Genomic DNA, 18,816 nt, shown 5'->3' with positions numbered 1-18,816 from the left:
ACCCTGTGCAGGGTCCAGGACATGGTTTGGGGGACCTGGTGTGTGTGTCTGGGGCTGCTGCAGCTTTCTGAGCTGCTTGGCTCAGCTCCAGCTGCCACATTACTTTCACATTCTGTTTCTGGGAATGGTTTGATTTACAGGAAAGCAGAACATTTCCTCCTTGCCTCTACACATAAAACAAGCGGAAGCCAGCCTCCGAGGTGGGTCTGTATAAAGAGGTGGGCTGGGCTGACACCAGCTCAGGAGCTGCTGAGGACCGGACTGAGACAGTAGGACTCTGCTGAGGATCTGTGTGGCTGGGAGCTGGGGATCAGCAGAGAGCAGGGGTCTTGTCATCTTCTTATTTCTTGTGTTTTCCCATCAGTTGAGAGATGCCAGGGAAGGTAAGAAAGGGGTTTTAAGGCAGTGGGTGAATGGTCTCTGCTCTGAGTGTGGGATGGAGCAAACAGGCTTTGCTCGTCTGTCTGAGGGAGCTCTGAGGACCTGTGTGTGCTTCCAGGGTTAACCCTGCCTGCTCCAGGCATGACCCAGCCCCAGGAGGGTCAGGGTGGGTGCCCTCGACAGCCGTGCCAGGCGGTGGGCTGGGTGACATGGCAGCTGCAGAGCTGTGCAGGCGTCTATCGTGACCATCCCCCTGTGCTGGGCACCGGTGCGGCCGCCCCTCGAGCCCTGGGGTCCGTTCTGGCCCCTCACTCCCAGACAGAGCTTGGGGGGCCGGAGCGTGTCCAGAGCCGGGCAGGGGGCTGGGGCAGGGGCTGGGGAACCAGTCTGATGGGGGGGCTGGGGGGTCAGCCTGGAGAGGAGGGGGCTCAGGGGGGACCCGATCGCTCCCTACAGCTGCCTGGGAGGGGGCTGCAGCCAGGGGGGTCGGTCTCTGCTCCCAGGTCACAAGCGACAGGACAAGGGGGAACGGCCTCAGGTTGCACCAGGGCAGGTTTAGGTTGGAGACTGGGAAACATTTCTTCACCGAAAGGGTGTCCAGCACTGGGACAGGCTGCCCAGGGAGGGGGGGAGGCACCGTCCCTGGGGTGTTTAAAAGATGTGTAGATGTGGTGCTCAGGGCCATGGGTTAGTGGTGGGCTTGGCAGTGCTGGGTTAATGGTTGGACTTGATGATCTTAAAAGTCTTTTCCAATCTAAATGATGCCATGATTTTATGGTCACTGATAATGACTTTTTCCGTGGTACGCTCTTTGTCAGCATTAAGAGGGTGCAGAAGCAAGTGGGTGCTGGGCACAGTCCTCGGGCTGGCGGTGCCAGCAGCTTGGGTGGCAGTGCCTGCCTCCCGTGACACTCGTTAGAAAGCGTAGCAGCACTGGGGCTATGAGTGGCATTTGTGGGACATCCTGCTCTGTCCCCAAGCCTAGGGGGAGATTTTTTCCTATTCCTCCCTATGGAGTGATAGTTGGACTCACCTGTCCCAGCCTCTCCTACAGTCTAAACTTCACCACCCAAAGTGCTGTGGTGCCTGGTGCAGCCCCTCAAAGGCACAAGTGCTTCCAGAGCCTGCTTCTCCTGATGCAGGGCTGGGGAAAAAACCCTCAAGGGGGCTGTTCCCATGAAATGGGGTGCAGGCAGTCCCATGGCAGGTCATACTGCCACCCTTGCTGCTTCCCTCATTTGCTTCCAAGGAAGAAAGCAATCCCATGTTATTCCATAAATACGCTTTAGTGGTCCTTTGCATGCACTAACACAATTGCATGTGAGTTTTTTCCTTGTTCTTGAAGAAATATGAAACCATGCTGGGACTTCAAAGTGCACAGGGGTGACGGATAGTTCAGGGTCCGGCAGGGCTGGTGTTAATCTCCACCACCGCCGTGCAGTGCTTTTTGGGGCATCTGAGACTGAAACAGCACTGGTAACAGGCCAACGGGTTAGTAGTTGGGAGGGAACAGAGCTGGGACAGGTGGCCGGAGTGGACCATGCTGCACAGCAATCACAGCTAGGGGGAAGAAGGAGTAAGGGAGATGCTGGTGGCAGGGCATTTGCTTTCCCAAACAGCTGAGGTTTTGCTTTCCAGGGAGCAGCTGGACATCTGCCCGCTGATGCAAATTAGGGAATAAACATCTTGCTTTGCTTTTGAGCATGCACAGCTTTCCTTCAGTTGCTAAACTCCTGTCTTGACCCAGCAGATTTTCTTGCTTTTGCTTTTCTGCTTCCATTTTCCTCCCCATGCTGCTGGCAGGCGGGCATGAGCTGCTGGTGGGGGTTTAGTTGCTGGCGGAAGCCAACCACCACGATGTTTTTCCTCCTCTTTTTGGGGCCTTGAGCTTCACCCACAGCAGCAGATGCATGATCTGGCCAATGGTGGGATAGGGCATGTGCTCCTGCATTGTCACTGCTGTTCTGCTGGGCTCTGCCACATCCAGACTTTGTCATGAGGCTGGCTGAGCCTGACAGGAGAGCACAGATGTTGATGGGACTGCCCGTGTATCCAGAGCTGGGACTTTTCTGCAGGTCTCCAGGCTTAAGGTCCTGCACTGAGGGAGGAACAACCCCACATACCAGCACAGGCTGGGGCTGACCTGCTGGAGGGCAGTCACTGGTGTGAAGCTGGCAGTGCTGGTGGGCAGCATGTTGCCCATGGGCCAGCAGTGTGCTCTTATAGCTAAGGGGCCAGTGGGATTCTGGGGTGCACTGGGAGGAATGTGGCCAGCAGGTTGAGGGAGGTGGTCCTCCCCCTCTGCTCTGTCCTGGTGAGGTCACACCTGGAGCTCTGGGTCCAGTGCTGGGCTCCCCAGTTCCAGAGAGATGTGGACAGACAGGAGAGAGTTCAGGGAAGGGCCATGAAGGCGACAAAGCCTCTGGAGCATCTCTTCTAGGAGGAAAGGCTGCGGGAGCTGGGGCTGTTCAGCCTGGGCAGGAGAAGGCTGAGAGGGGACCTGAGCGATGCACACAGGTACCTTAAGGGCCAGTGTCAGGGGGCCGGGCTCTTGTCAGCGGTGCCCAGCGACAGGACAAGGGGCAACGGGCACAAACTGCAGCACAGGGAGCTCCGTGGGGAGAGCAGGAAAAACTTCTTTCCCTTGAGGGTGCCGGAGCACGGGGACAGGCTGCCCAGAGAGGCTGCGCAGTCTCCTTCTCTGGGGACGTTCAGAGCCCACCTGGATGCGGCCCTGCGCAGCTGCTGTAGGAGAGCCTGCTTGAGCTCTGGGTGGTCCCAGGGGTCCCTGCCCAGCCCCACTGCCCTGTGGTGCTGTGATTCTTTCTTTGCTCTCATGAACCAGCCTATTCTCCATCATTCAGCCTGTGCTCTCCATTGTTCCACATCTTCTCCCCCGAATAAATCTGGTGTGAGCCCCACACCCTCCCTTGCTGGTGCCTTCTGGGTGGTGGCAGGAAGGCAAATATTTGAGAGGTCAGCAGGTAGTTGGGTACTGGGGGAAGATCCCTGTGCTGGGGGATCCTTTCTAAATTATAGTCAGATTGAACTTTGACTGCATGGCCAGGCTTGTTCTTTCAAGCCTGATGGTGTTATGGTGTACAGGCATTACAGTCCTGTCCCCTGAGGCACCTTCTGGCCACCTTTTGTTGTGTGCAGAAGGGACTCTTAAAGCAGGAGATGCATACTTTGCAAACTTCACTAGGCTGATGTCCACAATGGTGTAGAATCATTGAATCACAAAATGGTTTGGGTGGGAAGGGACCTTAAAGACCATCCAGTTCCCACCCCCCCCGCCACGGGCAGGGACCCCTGCCCCCAGCCCAGGCTGCCCCCAGCCCCGTCCAGCCTGGCCTTGAGCCCTGCCAGGGATGGGGCACCCACAGCTGCTCTGGGCAGCCTGGGCCAGCGCCTCGCCGCCCTCACAGGGAAGAATTTCTTCCTCATCTCTCATCTCCATCTCCCCTCTCTCATGTAAAGCCATTCCCCCGTGTGCCATCGCCACCTGCCCTTGCCCAAAGCCCCTCCCCAGCTTTCTTGCCGGCCCCTTTAGGCACTGGCAGGTGCTCTAAGGTCTCCCCACAGCCTTCTCCTCCCCAGGCTGAGCCACCCCAGCTCTCCCAGCCTGTCCCCACAGCAGAGCTGCTCCAGCCCCTGAGCATCTCCCTGGCCTCCTCTGGCCCCGCTCCAGCAGCTCCATGTCTCTCCTGTGCTGGGGACCCCAGAGCCGGACGCAGCACTGCAGGGGGGGTCTCATGAGCATGGAGTAGAGGGGGAGAATCACCTTTCTTGACCTGCTGGCCATGATGCTGGTGATGCAGCCCAAGGTACTGTGAGCACACAATGCTGAGTCACGTTCAGTTTTTCATCCACCAACACCCCCAAGCCTTTCTCCTCAGGGCTACTCTCAGTCCATTCTCTGCCCAGACTGTATTTGTGCTTGGGATTGCCCCAACCCAGGTGCAGGAGATTGCACTTGGCCTTGTTGAACCTCATGAGGTTTGCATGGGCCCACCTTTCAAGCCTCTCAAGGTCTTTTTTGTATGTGGGTTTAGGTCCCAGGTGAAAACCTAGTTTGGTCACCACCCCAAAAAGGCCCTATTAACATTTGTTGGCTGGGCAATCATCACTGGTGGAGAAGGGATGGCCTCCACTTCTCCCTGGAATGAATCCTTCATGTTGATGGGTTGCCATCTCCTGTCTGGTCTTCTCTTTTAGGATTTTGGGCCTTCCTTCCTGGTATTCTTCCTCTTGAATTCTTGAGGTCGTCCATATCTTCATCTTACATCCCAGCCTTGTCTACCAGGCCTGCCATGTGACCGTGTGCTCTCTTGGCTGAGCTGGGGACCTTGGCTGCTTGTGTCCTCTGGAAAATCAAGCATCTGACCAAAAGGATCATCTACCGTGAGGTGAGATGAACCAGACCCTACATTCATTGAGCATATTCCCTAAAGCTTCACTGACTTTAAAGGAAAAGCTGACACTTAAAGGCTCTGAAAAGGTTCCAAAGTCCAGTCACAAGCATCTCAGATCAATGCCTGTGTTGGTAAGAGTCTTGTGGTGTTGGTGGGATGAGAGCTGAAAGCACAGGAAGGTTTTGTGCACTGCATAAATCTCTTCAGTATCTTACTGAATTGAGACACAGACAATAATCAGGTTTATATGACAGTGTAAAAAAAGGTGTAAAAGCATGTGGACAGTGAGAGCACCAGCTCCGTTAAGGTTAGCAGTCAAGGACCTTTCCAGTGCAGATGGAATAAGTGAAGGGGTAAACAATAAACAAAACCACACAGGTACACAAACTGGATAGACAGGGGTTCCTGGACACAATGCCAAAGACCCAAAGTCTCCAGTCACTAATGACGGGCCAACAGGATGCTCCAGGCAAAACTCTGGGTAGGGATAACATAGCTTTTTCCTATCCATTGGGGTGGGAATGATGTGTATCCCGAGAAGCAGCTCCTAGGGGGAATGGGCATGAGTGTGAGGCTCTGTGCTGGCAGCTGGAGCAGGACCACAGGTCACAGCCCGTAGGTGTGGTGCTGAGTATTCAGGGTGAGTGTGAGGTGCCTGTAAGATCAGTGTGTGAGCACATGCCTCTGCTGGTGAGCACCAAGCTGGACCACACAGTGAGCAGTAAGGCTGGTAAGAGGGTGCACAATGCAGCACGGGTGTTGGATGGACAGAGGGGCTGTGCTGGTGCTCGAGGGATTCAGGAATGACCACAGCTGTCTGTACTTAGGCATTTATGAATCCTTTTGGCTATACATGGGTGTTGTTGAAGGCAGCACCTTGTCCACGACAAGTTGTGTGGCCAAGTCAGGGTGTGTGAGGGTTCAACCCTCAGCTTCAGGGTTGAACCTGCAAATGGGAAAGTAGCAGGCATAACCACTGTCCCGAGATGGAGACCCCCCAGGCCTTAGGCCACCCAGGCTGGGCTCCAGCAGCTGAGTAGGAGGAATTCCCAGGGCCAGAGCTGCTGGAGACCCCTCTTATAAGAGGCTGGGGCCTCTTACAATATACCTTAAAGAAAGTGTTTTCTTCTTCCATAGCCATGGGTTCACAGGAGGACATACTAGAGGCCAATCAAAAGGCACATTCTGCTAAAATACAGCTGGCAGAAGCATGTGAGAAAGAAGGACTGGATGATGAATACTGGGTCCCCAAACTGTCAGAGCTACTGGGAGTGAATTCCAAAGAAGCCCTGAAACATATGCAATATGAAGACTACCTTAAGCTGGAGTGTGCAGTACGATACCCCTGGGAAACAAAGGCTCTCCAAAAACTCCTGGAACTAACAGACAACAAAACAACTTCTGAGGACCTGCAGAAAGAGCGCTTGGAGAAGATAAAGCAGAGACAAGAAGCAGCCAAGCTAGTCCTGCAGGAGCTGAAAGACATGCACAACATTCGCAGCCATAGCAGGGATGCCATAAGAAAGAAAGAGGAAGCTCTGCGGCAAGCCATGGAGATTCCCAAAGAGTACTGGATCCCACCAGAGAAGTCACTGCTGGATGTGCTGGAGAGCGTCCAGAAGCAGCTGGAGCAGCAGGATTCATCAGTGGGCAGGGGTGAGAACGTCTCTGACACAGAGGTCCTGAGGCGGGCATCGGGGGGACTGGCCCTGCAGGGCATTTACAGAACCAGCAGCCTGGCAGATGTGCTGGCAAAGCGAGACCAGATCATCAGCATTCCCGATGGATTCAAGCTCACCGGTCCAGAGCAAGGGATGCTGTTTGAGAGGAAGGAGTTCTCCTCCTCTGCAGAAGAAGCCACTTTCACCAAGTCCATGGAGCAGCTGGGGTTCAGCATCAGCGTTTCTGCCAAAGCCGGCTTCTGGGGGTTTAATGTTGAAGCTAATGTAGATTACAGCAGATCCTCGCAGCTGGAGGATGTTCACCAGTCCCGCTCTGAACAGAGCTACATTTGCACCACCAAGTACCAGTACATCCCTTTGGCCTCCTGCTACTTACAAAAGCATCAGCTTCGCCTCTCAGATGCAGCCCTGCGGGAGCTGCAAGACATTGAGCATCTTTTGAACATCACCCAGGAAGCAGACAGGCCTGACATGCTGAAGAGCAGGTGTGCGAGCTTCTTCAGCAGGTTTGGGTCCCATGTAAACCAGGGTCCCCTGCACTTTGGGGGGATATTCTGGTGGAAGGCATCTACGGAAGGATTCAGAGCTGAACAGCGGGAAGAGATGAAGCGACAAGCATCTGAAGCACTGAACAGCTGCATCGGGGCCAGCTATAGCAACTTTGGTGTCAGCGCAGGGGTGAACGTGGACATTTCAAAATCCAGCTTACAGGCTTCTTCTCAGGGAAGAGATGGAAAAAGTGCCTACACAGCAGTTCAGGTCTACATGGCCAACACAGGGGGCCCATCAGAGACAAGTTCTCTTCCTCAGTGGAAATTTGGGCTTGTAACTAACAACACAACCTGGTGTGTTATTGACCGAGGCTTTCAGCTGATCCCAGTGTGGGATATAATCCAGTTTAATCACAGCAGTGACTTTAAGTCTGTCTATCAAATAAGCAGCAGCCTCAGGGCAACATACGAAGCACTAACGAATTGCTGTGTTGGCACCGTGTTTGGAGAGGAATTGATCAGTGCAGTGGAAGAGGCCAAAGCTTTTGTGGATTGTGTGAAGACCTGGGCAGTGACAGGTGATGAAAGGAAACTGCTCACACTGATAGATTTCAAACAGAATCTGAATGAAAAAACCAAAAACCATAGTGTCTGGATCAACATATGCCTGTCAGACAAAGCACTGCAGGAGTTCCTGGTGAATACCGTTCTGTTTTGCAAGAAGTCACCTCCAGAAAATACCACCTATATCAAGTCTCTGTTGAAGTGCCTCCTGGATCCTCATGTCTATTCTGTCAAGGACTTCCCCAGGTCTTCCTTCATTATGCAATGGATCTTCCATACTGAGCACATGGTTCCCGAAACTCCCCATGTTGCTGAGCTTGAAGATCTCACCAAGACACTCCTGCAAATGAAGGAGTACATCCAGGAAGTCACCTATGCACCAGAAACCTCTGCATCTGCAATTCATGAAGCAAAAATAAAAGCCACCTTGACTGCAAGCCTAGCTGTTTATTCTTTACTCCAGTTTCTCCAGGAAAGGGCACAGAAAGACATAGAACTCTTGGTGATCTTAATTACAACCAGCACAGGATACCAGGTGGAAAGGGGCACTTTTCAGTACCTCCTTGGATATCCAGAAATTAACTTCATGATAAATGAAATGGAAATGGGACATAAGGAGTATCTGGGTCTGAAGGAGCAAGACATTTACAGAGCTCAGGCATTCCTGCTGCTGATGGGTCTAACTGTAACTTCTGAACATAAAGAGGTGCCCCCTGAGCAGAAGAATAAACGTTTCATTTTCATGGAAGATCAAATGAAAAACCTATGGACAACAGAGATAAAAACTCTTCTTGAAAAGCACAGTGCATTCAAAGACTGGGAGATGCTGGAAGGTGACTTGCTTTCTTTCATCAATGGGCGCTTGGATGACACACATGATGATCTGAAGAAACACAATATAATCAAAGACATGGAAGACACTTTTCAAAGAATACAGCCTTCCAGTGAGTCCAAATCCGAATCAGATGGCAGCAAATCCAAAGCAAATCAAGTCATTGCAAATCAAGAGTTCCTCCACTTACTTAAGCGCCTTGGACTAGAAAGTTACTATCCAAGAAAAATGGGGACAGAAGATTTCCACATCATATACAACACATCTTTACATGACAGCCAGCCTAGCAAGGACAATGAACTACCATTTTACTTCTTGCAAAAACTGTTAACTGTGGATTATCGGGTGAGGTACCTGACTTACAAGGATGAGAGCAACCCAGGACTCACACCTGTGCCAAAGAACACAGAGCAAGAGCATGAACCCTCAGATTCCTTTGATGACTTTTTCACTGATTTGGAGGAAGAAGCCCCTAAATCTCCAACCAAGGAAAATTGTGTGCACCCTATGGACCTCCAGATGGCAATATTTCATTGTGCTGATGATTTCATGAGACAGTACATTTCAACAAAACTTGCTTTCTGCCAGTTTGCACTACCTCTCCTGGTACCCAACCCATGCACTTCACAGATAGAGTTCCCCCTCTGGTCCCTCAGCCAAATAAAAAAAAGCTGGAAAGAGGCTGAGAAGTCAGGAAAGGAGGCCAAAATGAACAGTTACAAAAACAAACTGTTGTATCAGGCAGAAACACCCATTGTGTCCTTCATACGGATTGGCAGCTCTCCCTCCTCTTCCAAGTCTCAGATCCTGAATGCTCTGCTGAGCAAACAGAAGCATGACGTCTTTTTCCACCGACATTGCAAAGGCAGCACCAAAGACTGTTTGCTGATGAAAGGTGTTGTGGAGATCTCCTGGTACTGTCCCCGGGGCAGTGGTGATGACAGCTTTGACTGCTGTGTGGCTTTCTGTAACCTGCATGGAGATGCAAGGGATCACAAAGAACAGCTGCAGTTTTTACAGGAGATATCTGCTGTGAATGTGGTATTTGTATCTGAGTCTGATCAGAGTGATGAGAGAGGGGTGAAGATTTTACGTGATCTGTGGCAGTCACAAACGCCTTTGGTTTGCCTTTTCACTGAAAAAGAGAATGTTGCAGCTAGCCGATCTAGCCAAAAAATAAAAATAGCTATCAAGAACAGAAACGAAGCAGAATTAATGGATGAGCTGACAAAAAAAATCAGGGATCTCCTGGAAGGGTCTAACATGCTTTCCAGCCTTGATGCCTGCCTGGACAAAGCTCGCAAGTACGGATTCTTAGTTGACCAAGATACAGATGCGTGTGTCACAGCCAAAGAAAAGGCGAAGGAGCTGGTGAAGCTTCTGAAGCAAGAGAAGTTGTCTGAGATCAAATCCCACCTTCTGCCTCTTCAAGGAAAGCTGTGGTACATGTGGTGCAAAAAGGACAAAGAACTCACTCGGTTGCAGGAAAAGAGAAACAAGAGCATAGAGCATCATCGGAGCCAAATTGAAACAGAGAAGTCAGCAATAAGAAGAAAGCAACTAGCAAAAGCTTTCCCCCTCAATCAGCTGATGAAATCAGTCCTTGGCTTTCTCCAGTCACAGCCAGCAGATACCAAGAAATACTTCCTGCAGTGGATGAAGATCTTTATGGATGACCTGTCCTCTGGTCACCTTGATGAACTGAAGGGAAAGTATCACCAATTATGGTCTCAAATCCTGGCAACAAAGAAAAGCAATGAGAAAAACAATCTGAAACCTGTGTTGCTGCGCCAGTTAGATGACCTCTCCAATGAAATCAACGATTCGTCCATTGGCCTTGAGCATATTTTGAGAGAGGTAGGGCAGATTTATGAAGCTCTGGAATCAATGGACTCACAGGATATATGTTTTGCCAAACTACCTGAAATTGCAGCTGATCTGATGGTTTCAGGGTATCCTGTAGAGCTGATGGATGGTGATGCTTCTTACGTACCATTACGATGGGTCAGGGCGATCTTTGACAGATTAATTGAGAAGCTAGGGGACAAACGAATATTTGTTCTCTCAGTGCTTGGCATCCAGAGCACAGGGAAGTCAACCCTGTTGAATGCCATGTTTGGTCTTCAGTTTAGTGTCAGTGCAGGGAGATGCACTCGGGGAGCATTTATGCAGCTAATTAAAGTGGACAAGAAGCTGCAACAAGATTTGGACTTTGATTACATGCTAGTTGTTGACACAGAGGGACTTCGTGCCATAGAGATGGCAAATAAACAGTCCCTTAATCATGACAACGAGCTGGCCACCTTTGTCATTGGCATCGGCAACATGACTCTGATCAATATCTTTGGAGAAAATCCTTCAGAAATGCAAGATGTCCTTCAGATTGCTGTGCAGGCTTTTCTGAGGATGAAGCAAGTAAATCTTTCCCCAAGCTGTCTGTTTGTACACCAAAATGTGGGAGAAATAACTGCCAAGGAAAAGAACATGGAAGGACAAAGACGTCTGCAGGAAAAGCTGGATGAAATGACTGTGACAGCTGCCCAGCAGGAATTCTGTGATGCCTCCTGCTTCAGTGATGTCATCCGCTTTGATGTGAACACCCACATTCATTACTTTGCTCATCTGTGGGAAGGAAACCCCCCCATGGCACCACCCAACCCCACCTACAGCCAAAACGTCCAGGAATTAAAGAGCAAAATTCTCCAAGCTGCCAAGAAGGAGTCACAGGGCAGCATTTTGAAGCTTTCGAGCTTGAAAATTCGTATTAGTGACCTCTGGAATGCTTTGCTGAATGAAAACTTCATTTTCAGCTTCAAGAATTCAGTGGAGATTGCTGCCTACAAGAAACTGGAAACCGCATTTAGTCAGTGGACCTGGCAGCTGAGGAGTCACATCTTAGACCTGCAAATGAAACTGGACAATAGAGTTCGGAATGGGGACTTGCAGAATGTCACCACAGAATACCTTGAAAAACTAGTGCAAGAGACAAATGATGCCATCATGAAAGACATGGAAAAGTATTTCAGTGAAGACAGAGATTCTGAGATACTGGTCCAGTGGAAAAGCAGCACAGAACTGAAGCTGAAAGAACTAAAAGAATCTCTTCTTTCTGAAACTAGGAAGAAGTGTGAGCGTCTTATTGAACTAAAGAAGAACCAGTGTAAACTGGATGAAAAGAAGTCAGAATATGAAGACAAGTTTCTGAAAAGGAGTAGACAGTTGGCTCTGCGTCTAAAAGGCAAGAAACTAACCGAAAGAGAACTGAGAGACAACTTTATGTCTCTCTGGGCAGGCTGTGTTGCTGAAGTCTCCTCTGCTGGTCCCCCTCCAGAACAGGTTGATATCGATGTGGAAATAGAAGATGTCCTTCTAGAACACTTTAAGGAGCCAAACTTACCCACACGAATCAAGACATTTCCCAAACATGGAGTATTTTCTGTTGACTTGGAGAAACATGTTGCTAAGAAAAGAAATTTTCTGAAGTACATCTGGAGTACAAATTTTGATGATGTTGCTCTGAGCACCATACAACACATTACAGATACCATCATAGCACGTGTGAGGGAAAACATTGACAAGAAGGAAAAGGAGAAAAGGGATTACAGTCGAAGTTTTATTCATGAAATACTAAATGAAGTACAGAAAGGTATGAATTCTGTCCCTAGCAATGCAAAATATAGTTTTAATAAGGATTACAGGATAGATTTATCACTGTATCTGTGCAAAACAGCAGCAGAAAGATTTAAAACCATGCATGCAATGTTCAGAAAAGCAAACGATCCAGCCATCTACCTGGAGAGCAAGAGAGAAGATTTCTTTAAATGTTTCCAGATTTCCTGCCAAGGAGCCACTTCTATCACAATATTTGCTGTTTTCCTGTGTGACAAGATTGCCCCGGCTCTTCACCAGGCAGTCTATGAGAGGACAGCTCTTGCCATAGCTCGGGACATGAAGGGTAAAATCCGAGATTTCAGTGGCAATAGATCCTTTCTGGAAGGCTGCATACTGAGATACCTGGCAGAAGAAGAAAATTTTGAGAAGTTCAAGGATTACCTTAGTTGCCCACAAAGATTTTTAGAGAGTTACATTGAGACACGTGTTAAGGAGTACTGTTTAGATAAGAACAGGAGGCTGGATAAGTTTTTAGATGACTCTCTTGCTCACCTCTATGAAAGCATCCAGTCAGCTGTTTTTGTATCAACCAACTTTGTCAAAGACAGAAACGACAGAAATGACAAAATCTCTCTTTGGCTGGATGCATTTTGCAGCGAACTTGAAGAGGTGCTAAGCTTGCCCAGAAGGGAACTGAAGAACATTGAACATCAGGAGATAACAGACATAGAGTTCCTGAAAAATGCCATGACAGCAGCACTGGCTCCCCTGAAGGACAGTCTCAAGGAAGAGTTTGCTAGTGCTGATATGAGCAAATTTGAAAGGCAGCCTCACAAAATCCTGGCTGAACAGTTTGAAGGGTGCTGGGCGAGGTGTCCCTTTTGTGGGGCTGTTTGCACAAACACCATGCCGAATCATGATGGAGACCATCAGCTTGTCTTCCATCGTCCACAAGTTTTGGTGGGATACAGGTGGCATAAAACAGACAATCTGGTCATTGATATTTGTTCTACTAGTGTTGCAAGTGACTGTTCATTCTTGATTGGTGAAGAGACCTGGATGCCCTACAAAAGATACCGAGATGCTGGACCTCCTTATTCCACTTGGAACATTTCTTCTGATCCATCCATGCAAGCATACTGGAAATGGTTTGTGTGTCATTTCAGGACAAAACTAGAAAAGCATTACAATGGGAAATTTCATGGCAAAGGAGAAATCCCTGATTTGTGGCAGAAAATTACAAAGCAGGAAGCACTTGCTGAACTGGAGAAGTTTTAGGCCAAGTCGATATGAAGGAAGAATGGCAGCTGCTTTGCATTTTATAAGAATGTAGTACAAGTCTATCCACAAAATATTGTTATAATGACTACGAACTCAAGCCACATGAAGGAATTGGTATCTAATTGCTCACAAAGTTGGGTGGAATAAGATGTGCTTCTCCTGCCACTGCTCAGTAATTCCCCTGCTTCATGATAAAGTCAGAATCCTTTTCCCTTCTTGCCATAAACATTTACATGTGCTTTGTCTTAGAGCAAAAAAGAAAAATATTCCTGCAGTGAGCAGTCATATGGCCAAGACTGAGACCAAGAGAACAGTGCCAAGGGCAAAGGCAGCATTAGAAAACACCAATTTTATCAGCTGCCATGAGAAAATAAGTGACACTGACAAAAAAAAAAATAGTTTTCATGTAGAAAGTACTTGTCACACTTAAAGAAAGGGCTGCAGGATCTGAAAGCAGCTCAACATTGGCTGCAAGCTGTGCTGTTTTGCTTTTCAGTATTACCATTCCTTTATTGATTCCTTATTGATAAGCTGAGTGCGTCGCTCAGACCCATTGCTGTTCTGTCTCTGATGTTATTTAAGCAGTGAACACAACAGCCTCTGTGGGTTTCAGTCAGGGGTCCTCAAACTACGGCCCGCGGGCTGGATACGGCCCCCCAGGGTCCTCAATCTGGCCCCCGGTATTTACAGAACCCCCCCACCCCCCCACCCCCCCACCCATTTACAGAACTCCCCCGCCCCCTCCCCCCCACCCCCCCGACGGGGGTTGGGGGGGAAACCAAGCAGCCGCAGATGACTGCCTGCCACTTCACCCACATCGTGCCGGCCCCCTGTTTAAAAAGTTTGAGGGCCCCTGATTTAGGTGGTGGTTTAACTCTGTGTCTATGAGGTTTATTCTCATACATTTAGCTAAGCCATTCCTACACAGGTGCATGGCCTGGCGAACTTTCCTCCAGCTCTTAGCCACAATTACAAATGCTCTTGCCATTTGCTTAGCTGTTAATCCAAAAGCCTTTGTATTAACAATGTCGAGAATTATGTCTCTTTGCAGCTCCCTCAGCAGCTATAGGCAGTGTGTGATGTTAAGTGTTCATGCTGTCAAGACAGGCCAGTGGCAATGGGGCCGTGGACTGGAGAATATGTAACCAGCTGGGTCTGCACCAGTGAGGGGGTTCATGGTTTTTGCTGCGCAGTTCCTGATACACCTCTGGACATCCAAGGACAAGGCCCTCCTGGACAGCTGGCTAAAGTGGTGATTCAGTCTAATCCCTTGTAGTCTTTGCTAATAAACTGGTCGAGTTGGACTGGACGGGTCTCTGTGTCCTTTATTTTCGGGTGAGCCACAGGTGTGTGTTACTTCAGTGTTTGTGCTTGTGAAGGTGGGCAGGTGGCAACTGCGTGATGGTCTGTGGAAGGGTGTGTGGAAGGCCAGCATCTGCTCCTTTCAGGCTGTCTGGTCAAGGACCTTCTTCAGTGTCTCAAGGGATAATAAGAAGGGGAGGAAGCCATAAACAAGAACATCCAGTTAAACAAATCTGACTGACAAATGATAAAGGAGGTGGCGGTAGGATCCAAGCCTGGTCAGTCACACTAACTGATGAGTGAGAGCACAAGAAGGTTTATGCCAGTGAGGTTACCTGATCGGGGAGTTGGTCAGCTGGGAAATTACAGGGAAAAAGGGGAATCAAACCCAAAATATACCAAGACACAGACCTGACAAAACAGACATGGAGATAATGACAGGAACCAAACCTCACTGGTGTGAGCATGCACTGCAATGACTCAGTGCCCATTATTGGTGAGACCTGTGTGTGTGAGTGGATTTGGCCAGCTACTGGGGTCAGACTGAGATATAGGTACCTCTGGCCCATGGTGTCAGCTATGGGAGTGAGAGGCGTCCCAGTGCAGCTACTGGAGTGACAGTGAGGGTCTCAATGCCAGCTAGTGGAACAAGTGGGAGTCTTTAACCTACAGCCACTGGGGTGGGAATGGTGTGTGTGTCCTGAAAACAAATGACCTGGGGGGACTGGTGGGTATGAGGTAAGTGAAGGACTGAGCACTGGCAGTTGAGGCAGGTCTGTGGGGTGCAGCCCACAGCTGGCTCCCTGGCTGCTGGGCAGGGAGTGAGTGTCTGTATCCCCCACACTAAATGTGTGTGGGGCGTGCATGCGAATTCACATTTTCTCCCATGTGTGCTGTGCACTGCTTGCAAGCTTTAGGTAATCTTCACCTTTCAGATGAAGATTCATCTTCTCCCAGCTCCTCCTCCAGCCAGTTCAGGGAGCCAGTACTCTATGCAGAGGCTCACACCTTCCAGTGTCTCTGCCAGTCCATCCTGGCCCACATCTCCCTCAGAAGGATCACCTGAGCTGTCCTTCCTCGCAGACATTGCTGTGGGGAGGAATGCAAATATGCCTTCAAAGTGACACAGGGATGCAGGATCTCTCCCTGCATGCAAGGTTTGTAACTAAGGTTCTTGGTGACACTGACTCGCTCAAAAGAAGTCGTTAGGGAATGCAAAAGACCTGATGCTGTTGGGATGTGAATGTAAAGCTGGCAAGGAGCTGTCCAGTGGGGGTCTGCCTGATGCATACAGTGGGAAAGATGGGGGCTGGAGAAGGCAGGTGATGGGGCTGGGGTGGCAGGCTGGGAAAAGGCCTGGACAGTGCTGAAAGTGGAGATGGGGAAGCCTGAGTGCACCAACTTTGCTTTCACTTTCTCTTCTCCCCTTCCTTGCTTTATATTCTTCTCCACCTCCTTGCTTTATCTGTCCCAATCCCCCTCCCTGTGTGTGTGCCCCCCCCCCCCCCATCCCATGGGATCCCAAATATACACACTGCCCATAGGTTCCCCTCACCCCAGCTCTGCCCTACGTGCTCCTGAGGTTCTCTGGCTGGTCCTGGCCTGGGATGCCTGCCATCCAAACTGCATTGGGAAGGCCCTGCTCTGGTTCCTTGGGTCCACCTTTCTCTTTCACTTTCCTTTAAAGGAAAAACGAAAAAAGTGCAGCAAAACGCACAAGCCGAACAAGCAGGGCTGGGACCGAGCAGATGTTCCTGCGAGGTGGGAAACTGAAAACGTTAATGCTTTTCTCTCCACTTGGTGGAACTTGTAAACCCCAGAATTCCCCATTGAACTGCGACGGGGGACGAGGTGCACGGGGGAAGATGAACCATAGAATCATTTCGGTTGGAAAAGACCCTTTAAGACCACGGAGGCCCACCGTTAACTCAGCACTGCCACGGCCCGCCACCTGTCCCCTCGGCAAGGCCCCTGCCCCTTCCCCCCAGGAGGGGTTTCTTTTGAATCAGACACCTCGTCCGAGCCCGTAGCCGTCGGACGGAGGGGCGGGCAGCCCCCGGGCACAGCCAGGCTGGCCGCCGTGCCGGCCGCGGGCCCGGCCTCACCCGGGCGGGGAACAGCCCCCTCGCCTCCCCGAGCAGGACCGGCCTCCTCACGGCCTCCCGCCGCGCAAAGGCGCCCGAAACAGGCCTGGCTCGCCCTGCCCGGCGCTGGCGGCGGGGCCCACCCGTACGGGATCCCCCCAGGTCTTTATTCCCCCCGCCAAAAGAAAATAAATCGCTTTTTAGAGCCGGCCCCTTAGCACAGGCCGCCCGCTCCGCTCAGAGCCTGGCGCCCTCCCGCCCGGCAGGGAGCGCCCGCCCTCAGCCGGCCCCGCGCCCAACGCGCGGTGGGCGGGGCGCCGTGACGTCACGACCACGCCGGGTGGGCCGTTGCGGCGGCGGGAGGCGGGCTACGGCGGCCGGCGGGGCCTGGGCGGGCGGCGGCACCGGCACCGGGCGGCAAGGCCGGGCAGCGGGGCCGCCATGGAGTACGTGACCGCCGAGCAGCTGGCGGGCTTCGGCAAGTACAAGGTAACGGCGCCTCGAGTGGGGTGCGGGGGTTGGGGCGGCGGCGAGGGGCTCGGATCGCGCCGCGGGGCCTGGCTCCGGGCCGGGGGTGTCTGAGGGGGCCGCCGGGCCCGGGCGGGGGCGCTCGGGGGTGCCCGGTGGGAGGGCGGTGGGGGGGCTGCGGTGGGGCCCAGTGCTCGGGGTGTGTGTGCCACGAGACCCGGTGCCGTGGGCGGCGGGAGGTGCTGCGGGACCCCGGGGTTTGGGAGGCGGAAGGGGCGGCGGGATCCTGGGCTGGGGGAGGGGAGCTGCAGTGAGACCCGGGGTTGGGGGATGGAGGGGAGCTGCAGTGAGACCCGGGGGTGGGGGTGGGGCGGGGAGCTGCAGTGAGACCCGGGGTTGGGGGGCGGGGAGCTGCAGTGAGACCCGGGGTTGGGGGTGGGGCGGGGAGCTGCAGTGAGACCCGGGGTTGGGGGGGAGGTTGGGAGCTGCAGTGAGACCCGGGGTTGGGAGCTGCAGTGAGACCCGGGGTTGGGGGGGGGGGAGCTGCAGTGAGACCCGGGACTGGGGGGGGCGGGGGGAGCGGGGAGCTGCAGTAAGACCGGGGGTTGGGGGTGGGGGGGGGAGCTGCAGTGAGACCCGGGGTTGCGGGGGGGGGAAGCTGCAGTGGAGCCCTGTGCCGTGGGTGGGAGGCAGGGGCTGCAGCAGGCCCTGGCCCCGCAGCGCGGAGCTCCATGGGGTGGGGGTGCCATGCATTGGAAGGGTGGTTATATGAAGCGTGTGTGTCCCACCACCACTGTCCCACCATGGGGTGCGGTGAGATGTGGGGCAGCCTGGTGGGTGCTGGGTGCAGGGCCTGCCCCACGCACTGTTCCCCAGGTGGGCCGTGCGGAGAGCTGTGCGGTGGGGGCCAGTGCAGTGTGGTGTAATGAAATGCTTTTCCCCTCTTCCGTCCCCCCAAAGCTGTTTCACGGAGGTGGGGGGGGGGGCAGGCTTGGACACCATGAGGACCCTTGCGATCACAGTGTGACTGTGTGAAGGTGTGGCACCTTGTTCTCGCAGGAGGGGACAGAGGGGCCGTAGTGTACCCTGCAGTGAGTCAAGGGGTGTTTGCCTGCAAATTGGACACTGCGGCCTGTTTCACAGTGGGGTCAAGGATGCCGTGTGCGATGCTGCGGGGTATGATGTCCAGCAGCAGTGCGAGCCTGTCAGCATGCCAGGTGGGCACCCCCAGGCTGTTTGCCCCCGGGGTGTGTGTGCAGGCTGTGTGCTGTGTAGTGGGGACAGCAGAGCACGGGGCAGTGTCAGTGTCATCGCACACTGACTGTACTCCTCAGGCCACACTCCTGGCATGGGGACACACCTTTGTGTTGTAAGTACAGCACAGTACGATGTTACCGAGTGCAGTGTGATCACATTCAGTGCATGTGCCCCCAGTCTGTTCCTGCAAGTGAGGGGCACTGCCAGGCACTCTGTGGGTGCAGGAAGGAGCTCTGTGTGTGTGTGGGATAGCATTGCGGTGGGAGCAGGGCCAGCACAGGACCACCCCCTATGCTCCCCCAGGGCAGGACCATGTTGCTCCTGCTGGGTGGCTGCTTTCTGCACAGTCAGACCCACAGAAATGTGCCAGACCTCATCCCTGTCTCCTCGTGTGAGTGTGCCAATCTGCCTCTTGTTCAAAGCACTGGAAGCCTTTGAAGGAAGCTG

General features: G+C 52.2%; 2 protein-coding genes across 3 annotated transcripts in view; both read left to right on the top strand.

Moving 5' to 3' along the window:
• Nucleotides 1-9: 9 nt before the first annotated feature.
• URGCP (upregulator of cell proliferation) lies at nt 10-13,715 on the top strand. 2 transcript variants are annotated; one of them, XM_080388273.1, is made up of 3 exons: nt 10-383; nt 4,600-4,790; nt 5,934-13,715. In XM_080388273.1, the coding sequence occupies exon 3, from the start codon at nt 5,936-5,938 to the stop codon at nt 13,253-13,255; it is 7,320 nt and encodes a 2,439-aa protein (XP_080244399.1). In that variant the 5' UTR covers nt 10-383; nt 4,600-4,790; nt 5,934-5,935; the 3' UTR covers nt 13,256-13,715. The 2 variants fall into 2 exon arrangements, with proteins under 2 accessions (XP_080244399.1, XP_080244400.1); XM_080388274.1 differs by lacking the exon at nt 4,600-4,790.
• Nucleotides 13,716-16,972: 3,257 nt separating this feature from the next.
• The window catches only part of SELENOI (selenoprotein I), a 30,318-nt gene continuing 28,474 nt past the window's right edge, over nt 16,973-18,816 (top strand). Inside the window, exon 1 of the mRNA XM_080388310.1 lies at nt 16,973-17,133. Within this exon, the coding sequence (XP_080244436.1) occupies nt 17,086-17,133 (48 nt within the window). The 5' untranslated portion in view covers nt 16,973-17,085. The remainder of the gene's footprint in view (nt 17,134-18,816) is intronic.

The sequence above is a fragment of the Falco punctatus genome (assembly GCF_963210335.1).
Source record: "Falco punctatus genome assembly, chromosome: 5".
Classification (NCBI taxonomy): Eukaryota; Metazoa; Chordata; class Aves; order Falconiformes; family Falconidae; genus Falco; species Falco punctatus.
Note: the sequence above shows the minus strand (reverse complement) of the source record. Positions and strands in the feature narration are given on the sequence as shown.